Below are 13,107 nucleotides of genomic sequence, written 5' to 3' on the forward strand. Positions count from 1 at the left end.
TGTCCTTAGGGAGGAATTCTTATATTCCTGTTGTCACTTACCTGATTTTGTTGTTTTGTTGTGAGATTTTGTTGGTTGGTTGGTTGGTTTGGTTTGTGTTGTTTGTTTTAGTTTGGCTTGTGGGGTTTTTTGAATCTTTCATGGCTTTGAATATTTCCAGGAAAAAGACTGAAGAAATACTGAAGACTGAAAAAAATAAATTGATGGCCTAATTGTGAACTGTGTGGAGAAGTACTTCTATTAAAATGTTCTCTTTTGAATGTTATTGATTACCTTTTTGTTTATGGGTGAGATGTAAATATAAATTCTCGGTCTGTCATCTCTAAAACTTTAATTAGTATGTATTTATAGTGCTTCCCTTCTGTGTCTGCATTGTCATATTGATTAAATAGTAAAATATCAAAGAAGCATAAAGTATCAGAGGTAATAGAAAAATAGAATAATTAATAAATCCATAAACTATTGAGTAATGTCTGAGAGACATCCAAATGACCTTTCAGCATAACACCTAATAGTCAGAGTCTTTGGAGTCCAAATCTTAAAAGACCATAAAGAAACACAAATCTTGGGAGGCAGATTTAGTACAATGCAAATATGTTGTAATAATTTATGAATCTTAGAGGACAGTTACTGTGCTGCACAGTTTCTAGGAGTCTGTTAATGTGGATTCAGGCAATTTTGGTTTCTTGAAAATTATCTCTACTGGCCATGGACTGAAATAATATCAGAGAGAACCAAACAGGGATTTGTAAAGAGTCATGTAAGAAATAATATGATGTGGAAAGTATATTATAATTACATATACAGTGACAGTTTTTCATTAAATCCTCTTAGACCAGTACTAATCAGACAACTCAGGATGGGATAATAGGTAGATTAGACTGTTTTGCCAATTACTCAAAAATAGTGAAGTAGTTGCTATTGTTACTGCAGTTGCTTTTGTGATGGGAAGAGCTGTTTACCTTGCAGACTTGAGAATGGCTAGCATGGTCAGATGTCAGGTGTAGCACACAGTACTGTTCGCCTATTAACCTTCAGCAGGTCGTTTTGCTTCTCTGTTTGAGACATAAAATTAGTGCTGGGCTTTGTCTCTATGCCCTACACAAAAAGGGAGGTGTAAAGACTTTAAGCCAACAGAAAACAGGGTATTGGACCTAATTTACAGCTGAAGATGCAAGGGTCTATTTAAACTACAAATTTTGAAGCAGAAGATGGTGATGATTGCAAAAGCATTCTTCCTTCCCAGAACCTCAAACTGTGCCAGCATGTCTAACAGATCATTTAAGATGCACCTATGGGAATTGGATCAATGCATCTGACTAAAATCCAGGATTTGGGTGCTCCCCATTCCAAATACAGAACAAACAACTGGCTTTGCAGATGAATGCTTGAAAGCAGTTGTTATGGGTAGCACTAATCCAAAGTTGTTTTCTGAATTCTACAACATCCTCATTCAAAGAGATGATAGAATAAACAGCACTGAGCAAAAGTATTAATACTCTTTAATACTATTAACTTATGAAAAATATTAAACAGTCTCAAGGTTCATTCTGAGCAAGAAATGCATTTCAGTGGAAACAGATTTAAGATGCTGAACCTTTTAATTACAAAACATATAATCCACACACTAATCATTCATTCCTGCAGGAAGTACTCTGAGAAAGTTCTTTGCCTTTCCTCATGGAAGTTGTAATGTCTTTGTTCCTGAAACAGGTCATTTGTCACCTTTATGTATGTGTCAGGGTCAACAGATAATCTCTGCTGTTCCTGGGTTTTATTTTCCATGTGATAACTCTTGCTGTCATATCACATACTCCTAAGTGCTCTAGTGTAAAAGGTGATTCTGGGGCTTTTATCTGTTTCTAGAACTGAGGAAAAGGTGTTAAAGGGCTAAACCTTAAAAGGTAATCGCTTTAGGGGAAAAACAAAGAAGATAGTTAGGCTGGGGAGATGTTTAGCAGTAGGTCTTGGAAATGTGGCTGCCATGTTAAAGCAATTTATTCTGGGAAGATGTGGGAAATGGGGTTGAACCAACTCTTCAAGATCTAATTGATAATTAGTCTGACAGCCTTAGTTCACAAAGTATTACTGAGCAGATGTTCTCTAACAGACATGCCTAACATATTTTACTTGCCTAGGAGCTTGATTTCTCTGCTGTGTTGAAAGAAAAGTAGTTCCCATTCCTTATAACTGTCCTGCCTGTGGTGCTTCAAAGTGCTATTCGGTGAAAAAGGACTTGGATTAAACAAGAGCCAAATGTTATATGTACTCTGCATATGCTTAGCCAAGTAGTTTCCTGACATTATGTTTTATTGAATCTATAGGTAACATCAGAAACACTGAGAAACTGAGTTACGATAAACAGCACCAGTACGAGATAATGGTAACAGCTTTTGACTGTGGGCAGAAACATGCAACAGAAGATGTCTTAGTACGAGTTAATGTCAAACCAGTGTGCAAACCAGGATGGCAAGGTAAAGTTTAATACTTTATATATATTTTAATTTTTTGTTCAAATTTCTTTTCTTTGGTGTTTTTCCCTCCACCTCACAGTAAGGAAACTCAGGTTCTTGTTGCAGTGATATAGAAAACTGTTGCTATTTCTTATGCTTACTTCATTCCAAGCCTGTTAAAAATGTGGATAATGATCCCATCTTTGTTTATATTTGCCATGCTTCTTCTCTAGTCAGAACAAAGTGTAGGATAGAAAGAAAAAAAGACAAATTTGTAGTTTAATAATCTACTTTATAGTTTGGTCTGTATGCAGTGAAACATTTTTTAAATGCTTCTGATTTGCCTTTCTGCTACTGCCCCTTTAAATGCACCTTTTGAAGCCACCAGGACAAGGTAGTTTTCTGTGTGCCAGAGTTGTTCAGATTATCCTGTTACAGGTACATAATTGGCTTTCATGCACATGCATGCATGAGTCAAGGCACACTTAACTGACTGTGGGAGTCAAAGGCATTTTTTAAATTCTGATTAGTGTCTTCATACTATGATGCTGATGTTCTGAAAAGCTTGTTAGGATCTACTCTGTCTCAAACAGAGAAAACCCTGCTGGCAGTGCACTAGAAAGATAGACATGCCACAAATTATAAAGAGTTGAGATGAAAATGAAGGCTGTATTAGGGGCAAACCAACTGGATGCAACCACATTATGCAGCTGTCACTCAGGACTAACCTGACCTTTGTAACTAATTTTTATAAAGAGCGATTGAGAAGGAAGAAATCAGTTTGGCTGTTGTACTTGAAGGTAAATTTGCAGCCTGAAATTCAGAAGGAAAAAGTCCTGTAGGCCCTTATTTCATAGTTTATGTATCAATTATGGGCCAGATGGTTGTGCTGGTCCCATCAAGTGGGTGTAGACAGCAAGTGGCCTATAAAAGTAATAGAAAGAGTCTCAAATGAGTGTTGTTTTATTGTTTGTAATGCTTTGTTCATCTTAGACTATGTGATGTGTTTACAAGGTATTTAAGATTTTAATGAAAAGCTGGAATTCAGCTATTGCTATTATTTTCTTCTCTTTTAGCAGTCAGAGCTGTATGTGGTTAATACTGGGTATTTAATATGAGAGGCTGCCAGCTTGTTATTTTATCATGATGGTGAGAATTTAAACAGGGAAAGCAGCATCTATAAAGCAACAACTCTTAAAAAAAATGTAGTACATAAGAAAGTTTAGAGGAGCTTGTCTAAAGCACCTCAAATAAGGAAGAATATGCTTGGATAGTGCTCATTGTGCTTGAATTTGGGCTTTGTGTTTATTCCTCAGGCAATTTGCCACAAATACTCTTTCTCCCTTCATATCTGATGAAGTTTTATGATGGGCCTTTATTATAAAGAAGGTAAAACTATGAAATAGCTCAATGTGTTCTGATCTAGCATATCACATGCCATTCATGTGGAATTGTACCTTTCTATTTGTCAAACAGGTGACTGCTTCCCTTCACCAGCATGTCACCAGGTCAAATGACACAGAGTGCAAGTGAATAGTGTTTGCCTGCTCAGAGTATGAGTTCAGTGTTAAAAATTTCAGTGTATTGAATACCAGTGCAGATGCCCTTCAAATAACCTCCACTGTGCAGTGATAGGACAGGGAAGAATAGGTTTACATAAAACAATGTACACAATTATTCCTCTTTCTAGAGGGTGACTCATCATGACTGACACACATAGTACAGAGCAAATAAGACTTGACCAGCCAAGGTGCTACACCTTACAAAATACCTTTGGGCAAATAGCATTGAAGTCTTCATTAAATCTAGGAGCTACTTCCCTGCTCTTTGAAGTTGCACATTACTGTACAATCAACAAAAATCCCAGACAGACATTGTCAGTAAAAAAAAAAGCTACTTTAGAAAAAAACTTGACACAAACCTGCATCAAACCATTTTGAGCAGACCACACTGAAGTGTTATTAGTGTCCTAAGCAAGCTAAAAATGGAAATCAGTGAATGGAATTAATTCCTGATCAGTTACTTTGATTGGAAAGTCTCGTTAGTGAGTTTTGTCAACTGACTTTATAGCTAGTTATAAATTTTCTTCATGCTGTTAATTCCTGTGATTTTCAAACAATGGAGTGATCACTTAGTGCCACACGAGTAAGAGATTACATTACAGAGAAAAGCTAGATGATAGTATTTGACAGCATAGTTGGTAGATTTGCAGTTGAAGTTATTTCTATTTTTTTATTAGTGTGGGTTTTTTTAAACCAAATTAGTGGTTTTCCATACTAAAAAAGCCCTGCTGTCTTCAGCACAGTCCCTGCAGAATTTCCACAGAAGTTTTGACATCCTCAATTCAGTTGATTTCAGTAACCAGTCCATGTAGCATTTAGGGGTATGTGCTTTGAAATCTGAGAAGCTCTTTGATTATTCCTCAATAGAGAAATCTTTTGGGATAGCAGGATCCAAACACTAGTCACTGTTCTTGCTCTCCAGGATAACCAGGAAGTTTCCTCTTCCCACAATGAAATCCTTTTGTGATAGTTTATCCTTTTGAAGATGTTAGAAACATCTAAGGATATCTAAACCTGTTCTCAAGAAGCAGCAAGGGCAGGGCTACTCCCTGAAGGAAGGCAAACCAGGAGCCAATTTCAATAGCAGAGCTGGCAGAGCCTTCATCAACAAGGACCAATCCCTCATCCAGTTGAGGTGAGCAGGGCAGACCCAGAGATGGGGGACAGGTTCAGCCAAGAGCCCATACTCTCAAGCATGTTCATGATGAGGAAGCTGATCCACAGATGGAAGCTAGGATCAGGTCACTGGCAGGTTCATCTTTTCTCCTTTAAAGAGACAGAAATATAAAAAAGTATTTTGCAGTGTTGCTTAAAAACATTCATATTTTGTGTATACATTAATAGGCATGTAAATATTCAGTATTCCTAGGGTTGGAAGGGACCTCAAAGATCATCGAGTCCAACCTGTCACAAATACATATTTGTACATACAAATGTATATTGTATACATAGGTATTATGTAAAAATAGAGGGAAATATTTAATAATGTTCTTTCTGTGAGTTATTAATCACACACAAGAAGTGTGATCCCAGCTGATACCTAACTCTTGTTTCATTTTTGACATAATTTCTACCAGCCTTCCCTAGCACAATACATATCTTCCAGCAGTGTTAGGAGTTGTATCAACTGCTATAAAACTCCATGCTTGGTTCCCAAGGGAAAAAGCCATTTTTTTTTCCTCTCAATGGTGGCTCCTTGACCCTTTAAAAACTTAGAAAATTGGTTTTGGAAAATTATATTCTGGGCAGCAGATGGTGATATTGATGAATCCTGGAAGTAGCATTGTGCTGATGCTTCCTACCTGATTTGTGGCTAGTTAACTAGGGGACAGCCTACTAAATTCACTCCTGGTAAAGTGATCAATTTAATAAATGTGAAAGTGCTTAGACAACCTGAACAGACCTGGTTATTTTCAGTAGTTTGGAATCTTTGCAGAAAAAAGGAAAAGGCCAGGCATACCTGCACTACCAGTCTTTTTTCTGACTTTCCTTCTGAGATGACAAGGCATAGCAGATATCTATTTTAACATTAATGATATACTTAAAATTAAAAGAACAATGTTAACTTAGTTTTGTTCACCTGGGATCTGAGCCAAAAAAGATAATTCAGAATTTATCGTAAAGTCTGTTGCAAGGCTGAGATTTCATTTTTTGCAAGTTAAACTTTTCCTTTTTCAATTTTGAGGAGGGTTAGTCAGGAAACAGGGGAGCAGATCAGATAAAGTGATTGCTTTGTATGTCTTGGGTTGTTGGTTTTTTTTCTTTTCCATATGGGAAATTGCATTTCTTTGAATTTTTAATTTATTTTGTTTATTCATGTTAGGGTGGCACAATTTATAGTCCCATAAATACAGAGAGAATACTGCCCAAGAGAAAACATGTAGGTTGGACTCGATGATCCTCGAGGTCCTTTCCAACCTAAGTGATACTGTGTGTGAACTGTTATGCAGTCTTTGTTTCACTGAAAAGTCCTTTAGCATTAGTTCACACTAGAAATTTAAGTACTAAGTAGTATACATTTCAGAAGTGTCTAATGGCCAGTGATCTTTCACATGTGGAGAATGTCTATCTGTGCAGCTGGTTTTACTGAGGTGGCTGCAGAGTATGATATCCTGTCAACGTGCACTTTCCTGTGAATTCATGGTATTGAAAGAAAATTGCAGTATTGTGAGGATAGAGCATTGCTCTTCCAAGTATCTTTGTACAGCATCTAAAGCTGCCTGGCTGCTGCTTCTAAGATACAAGAGGTTTCATAAATCATGAAAATATGTGTACTTTTGGCAAAACTACAGAGGCATTTCTGATCTTGTTTGAAATGCTTTGTGTATACTGATATTTTTTATTTATTCTAGATCACTTCAGAGGAAAGTCTTTAATAAAAGCAATGCTTCAGCAATGCTGAAGTGTAGGGGAGGGGGGGGAGGGATGGGGCTGAATAACCTTTTTCTGAGTATCCAGCCTACGTTAATACTTCACATGACAGATGCTGTAGAGGAAAGAGATCTATTCCATTGCTCTGGGAACCTTATGTTCCAGCTATTATGTAGAGATGCTGCAGACTCACTAATGGCACTACATGAATTTTATCTTACATTTAGCTGCCATGATGCACATCTACAGTCCAACATGAGAGACATTTTGTATTTTACTGATAGAGCAGGAATCGCATTGCAATCGTCTTTAATTAATTTCACATCATTTTTAATGTCCTGAGGCGGAACCAAACTTCATGGCCACACACATATAGGTGGTGACACTAACCAGGTGATAGCTTCTCTCCACATTCAAGTGCTATACTCCAAGGAAAAATCAAATTGCCATTTTTTAGTATCATCAAGCATTATAAATGTGAATATAATATTTAGTTACAAGGAAAAAGAGTCAAATTCAAATGCAGAGATCAGTGAAATTCTTTACCTTCTGTTAAAAAGAACGTTTTAGCTCATTGGGATTTACTTAAACTGTCACTGAAGTTTGATCTATTTTGATCTTGGTTTAGTTTGAGTGTCTGAGGGATCAAGATCCAAGTTTACGAGGTTGTTTTATGCCTAATGAAATCTGAACCACAGACTCAGCATTGTGACATTTACACCCGAATGTTATTTTGTAGGTATAATCCATCTGAGGCTCTCTTAGGTTGTGTGGAAAAGTTTTATACCACAAGTGGCATGCAAAATCCTGTTGAATTAAAAATTCTAAGCAAAGACAGTCTTCTGCAGGACTAAACAGGGCTAGTTTTATTCAAACCTTCCCCATGAGAGAAGTATCCCCTCCTACTTTCCAAGTTTGTATTGTAATGTGGTGTTGTCACCTGGCAGTTTGTGTCAGAGGAATCATGCTGGTTGAGTTTAGCTAATCTAATGCAATCTACGATTTCAGATGGAATTATATATCTTTTGACTGACATAGGTCAGACCCTAGACATGAGTCACATTTTAAGATGCAGGTTTTACACATCTGAAATTCAGAGGCCTTAGGAGACTCAGATTACATAAGACTCTTCTTCTGAGTCAATTCTAGAGAAATTAAAAAGGTGCCTGGACATTGCTGAGGGCAAGGTGTTAGTCTTTTGACTGTGTCCAATGCAGGATATTATTCTGGGAGAAAGAAGAATAATGATCTTTACCACATTCATAATTAAATGAAAGACTTGGATTTTTCTCACAATAGCTCATTCTAACTCTATGAGCTTTCCAACATTGCTGACTTTACTGGTAGTGTGAATACCGGGAGTACTGGCCTCAGCTTCAATAACTCTGGGATGCTGAAATGCCATGGGGGATAGATACTATATAAATAAGCCATTGATTTGCGTCAGAGCTATTGCTAGCTTTAAGGACTGTCCCGCTATCATGAGGTTATGTCACACTCTAGTACTGCCTCGTGCCTGCCTCAGAATGGCTTCTATACGGAGAGGGGCTCCTTGGTAGACTTCTTAAACCTGGACCAAGTCTGTGAAAGAGCAGATAGTGGGATTTAGGATGTCTGTGATGTGGCAGGGGACCAAAGAACAAAGACACTATTTCAGGTGGGATTTGGGATGACAGTCTATGACACTGCAGGGGTGCAAGATATGAAGACAGTAGTTCTAGTCTAGTTGATTTTTTACAATTTAGAGCTGAGATAAATGTGAGTGATTTAGAATGTTCAGGGTTTATGATCTCTAGGTAGAAATTACCATTTCTGCCAAGTAGAAAGGTAATACTCTGAAATGAAACACTTCTTCCAATTCATGTGGCAGAAACAGAGGTCTTCCATTTTTCTTCCTTGTGAGTAGTGACATTTTATATAGTGTGGTTGTTATAAGACATTCCTCATATAACTGGAGGTGAGTGCGCCATTGCAGATATGTTACAGTTAATAGTTCAGTCACATCTCACATACACTAATGAATGTCTTGCATGAGTGCCAGTTAATTTGATATGGCTGAGGAATGGAAATGTGGCCGAAACCTGAAAGCTGCTGAGATAGTCAGAAATGTTTCATATACATATGAGACTCTTTTTTCCTTATGGGTAGAAGAATAAAATATTTTAACTGGTCAATAGAGGCTGTAAAGATCAATAATTCATATATTACTAGCTTATATACAAACCAGCAAATTATCTCCTTTTTACTTTAAGCATCTAAAAGAACTTGCTGCTATTGTTTCAGTGAAAAAATGTTGACCTCAAATTTCTGGAGTGGACTGGGAGCAGAAATTTGTTATTGTAATCATGTACCTTATATGATACCTGAAATTCTAAGAGAATGTTTAAGTTGACAATTGCAGACAACTTATGCCGTGCTCCAGATCAAATCTAACTTAATATGGAATGAATGGGCTGAATATTATTACCTGAAAGTTACTACTGAAATAGCAACTCAGCTGATGTGTGCACAGGCAGTAATGTAGTTTTAGTTCTCTTTTAGTCAAGCCCTAAAGATTTTAGTAAAAGTAGATACTAAAGGTACCTTCAGAATGTTGAATGAAGTCTCAGAATCCTCTTGAGAAGAGAAAAAAAGAAAAGCTGCATTATTACCATTTGGTTTGAAAGTTGTGAAGGAAATCTTGGAATTGTAAAAAGCAGAGCAGTGACTGTCAGCATCCTGTCTCCTTTACCTGCACCTTGGACTAATGATTGCTCTGCAGCTCAAAATATCTGCATGGAATTTCAGATCTTTTTGTAAATTTTTATTCAATTGAAGATGGTAGGACACAGTACCTTTTTTTCATGCTTTCTGAAAACAAGGTCAGTTGAAAGACACCAAGCTCCTTCATGTACTAAATACATAAATAAATATATATATATGTTATTATTTTTCTCTCCACTGATATTTAGAACTAACATCTCTTTCCATTTCTTTAAAGAGGTTTTATTGAATGCCAGGACCTAGAATTTTCCCATTTATGGAGTCTTTTTTCACCTAAGTCTGTAAAAAGTCAGGGAAAGTTCATCTGTGCGTGCAAGAGGACTTCCTTTGACTAATTTTACAGATATACGTGTCTACACATTAGGTTGCAGAGCTGAATAGTGTTGTGACTTCAAAATAATTGTCTATTTGTATCTTACTGTTCATGTGGCACTCTTATGTTGTGTGGTACATTGGCTGGGATTGGCTAACATGCCTGAGAAAGTTATGAACCTGTGAGAGGAAGAGTGCTGCAAAAATGGCCAAAGGCCTGGAACATCTCTGCTCTGAGGACTGGCTGAGATATTAGGGTTGTTCAGCTTGCAGAACAGAAGGCTCTGGGGAGAGCTTCTTGCAGACTTTCAGCACTTAAAGTGGGACATAAAAAGATGGGGAGAAACATTTCAGAAAGGCCTTTAGTGACAGGACAAGAAGTAACAATTTTAAACTGAAAAAAGGATATACTTAGATTGGATATAAGGAAGAAATTCTTTACTGTAGTGATGGTGAAACAATGAAATGGATTTCCCAGAGAAGCTGTGAAATCCCTGGAAGCATTCAAAACCAGGTTGAATGGAACTTGGAACTTTGAGCAATCTAGTCTACTGGATGGTGTTCCTGCCTATGTCAGAGGGGTTGGCCTAAATGATCTGTAATGTCCTTTCCAACTTAGACCATTCAATTATTCTATGAAAAGCTGAATTGCAAAGAGAGCTCAAATACATGTTTTTAATTAACACTGCTTGTTTGGGTTTTCTCTGAAGCAGATTGCAAACACCATAATTAATTGAATTTTAAAATGAAATGCTTCGTCTGAGAAGCATATTGCTGTGGATGGCATGGCCAGGTGGCTGCCTAAGGCAGGGGATTGCTTAAATGTTGTAAGCTGTGATATATCTGCAGAAGAAAGACTACAGATTAGTCAGATCATGCTGAAAGCATGAGGAGATTTTTCAGCTGTAACTTTCTGTCACTAATACTTCACAATATTAGGAAGACATTTGAAGACAAGAAGCGGCATTACAGATGTGTTATATTAGCTTTTGGTCACAGTCCAGTGAGACTGATCTATATAGCCTGGTCCTTGGAGACCTTTGTTCTGTATCACAAAAACTATGAAATCTGACCAAATTCACGGTTGCAGACAGCCTCATCCCTGTAGATCTGACTTGTAGTCTGTCACAGGGACATAGACACTGGAGATCCAGACTGACATCAATTAGCATTTCTTGTCAGGGTATGTAAAATCCTCTGTGCTTCTGTGACTCCAGCAACAGTAGCATTACTTAATTGAGCCTGACACTTTTACAAAGAGAAGCAAAATTCAATTTTTTTTAGGACAATATCTTATTGATGCCAAATTCAAAACCTTATTTTCATCTTCTACAGTGACCTTTGAGAACATTTGTCATTTGAAATTATATAACTCCCTTCCCTTTTTCAAATCACTCTTGGATCTTTTTATTGTTGTTTTATTCCAGACTGGAACAAAAGGATCGAATACAAGCCTGGTTCTGGCAGCATACCTTTGTTTCCCAGCATTCATCTCGAAACGTGTGATGGACCGGTTTCCTCAATACGTACCACCATTGAGTTACAGACCAATTACATTGGGAAGGGCTGTGATCGGGAAACATACTCAGAAAAGTCTCTGCAGAAATTATGTGGTATGGAAATGGCTTTCTTTTACAGAAGAACTTTGATAAAAAATGTTGTAAATGACAACGAACTTGACATCAGAATTATATTTGAGCTGGCTTACACTTTGGTATTTTGTGTTCATTACCATCCTTATTGCAGAGAGAACTCATATGAAAGGAGGTTAAATTATTTCTGGAAATCAGTTTTCTCCCAGAAGTGACCTTATTATATCTAATGGTGGGAAGAATAAATTTTTCCCAAAAGGAAGAAAACTGCTGGGTTTTTTTCCTACCAGTCAAAGACTGTTTGATTGCAGAAAGTGCAGAACTGAGCGATCACACACAAATAATCATCTGTGCTACAGGCGATGCAAGATTGTCTCTATAATTATGGACATACTTTATAAGTCCTGTGCTCATTTCTTCATTTTTCTGTTGGAAATCTGGAGAATTCAGATGCTAAGGACAGAGCATTAAAATTCATTTTTATATCACTGATGATTTAATTCTGCTTTTCAATAACCCAGTGATTTATATTCACTTTGATGGACAAGGTGGGTAATTTCAATGATTAAATTATGCTTGAGTCATTTTAAAGTCAGGGAGTTATTAGTGTTATTCCTCAAAGCATTTTAGTAAGCAATTTTCAACTTTCTCATCCAACAATAATAGAAAATAAAGAATGTATACAAAGACATAATTTAGACTGTAAAAACATATCCAGAATGAATCTCACTACAAAGAAAAACCAAAACACCACCAGTTAAGGACTCTAGAACATGGTGGAAAGATGGCTATGAGGCTGTCTGCTTTCTTTCTAAATGCAGGTATAATAGAAAATAATGGGATTGCTAATTCTCATTTATGGCAGTTGGGAAAATGAAATATGGAAACACTGAGTATCAGATTCAAGGTCATGTTACAGCAAAGAGGGCAGGTCCTGCCTTCCTGCATTTCACTGATTGTGTAACTTTGCAGAAGGCAGCACAGGGAGCTATTGATATGATTTAAAAGCAGTAACATGGGCTCGATTTTATTTGGATGGTTAGTTTCCTGCTAAGCCAACAATCTGGTCCAATACAGCAAGCTGTATCAATATGTTCTTATCCTGGCACAAAGGGTCTCTGTCTAAAACTGTGCTTTATGCAGTGGTTCCTGCATCATTGTGAAAGCATTTTAGAAGAAAAGGGCACCAGCCGCTACACTCTAGAAACACACTGAGCCAGCAGCATGATAAGATTCTTATGGGAACATCTCCAGATATATGTGTACATGTCTGAGCATCTTGGGAGGCTGGGTAGATTTATTAGGATGAAAACAGACTGATTTCTTCCAGCTTAATCTCCCAAGCATATTATCCAATAGTTGTTTTCATGGCAGGATTAACACATACTAACAGAAAGAGGTTCCAAAGTAACCCATAAATACCCATAAAAATATGGGCAGATAAATTGGAACCTGCTGAGCTTGGTACTGATTACCCAAATGTTTGTACACAAACCTGACCTTAAGTTTAACAAGCAATGGAAGAGACTTCCATATTGGAGTTCTCCCACAGAC

General features: G+C 37.2%; 1 protein-coding gene across 2 annotated transcripts in view; it reads left to right on the forward strand.

Annotated features, from left to right (window-relative positions):
* The window catches only part of CLSTN2 (calsyntenin 2), a 374,895-nt gene that overhangs the window by 295,665 nt on the left and 66,123 nt on the right, over positions 1–13,107 (forward strand). For both annotated transcript variants that reach the window (XM_068145467.1, XM_068145468.1), the window contains 2 exons: positions 2,325–2,474; positions 11,389–11,574. In XM_068145467.1, coding sequence (XP_068001568.1) covers positions 2,325–2,474; positions 11,389–11,574 — 336 coding nt within the window. The remainder of the gene's footprint in view (positions 1–2,324; positions 2,475–11,388; positions 11,575–13,107) is intronic.

The sequence above is a fragment of the Melanerpes formicivorus genome, unplaced genomic scaffold, assembly GCF_026170545.1.
Source record: "Melanerpes formicivorus ecotype bairdi unplaced genomic scaffold, bMelFor1.0.p_v2 SCAF_12, whole genome shotgun sequence".
Classification (NCBI taxonomy): Eukaryota; Metazoa; Chordata; class Aves; order Piciformes; family Picidae; genus Melanerpes; species Melanerpes formicivorus.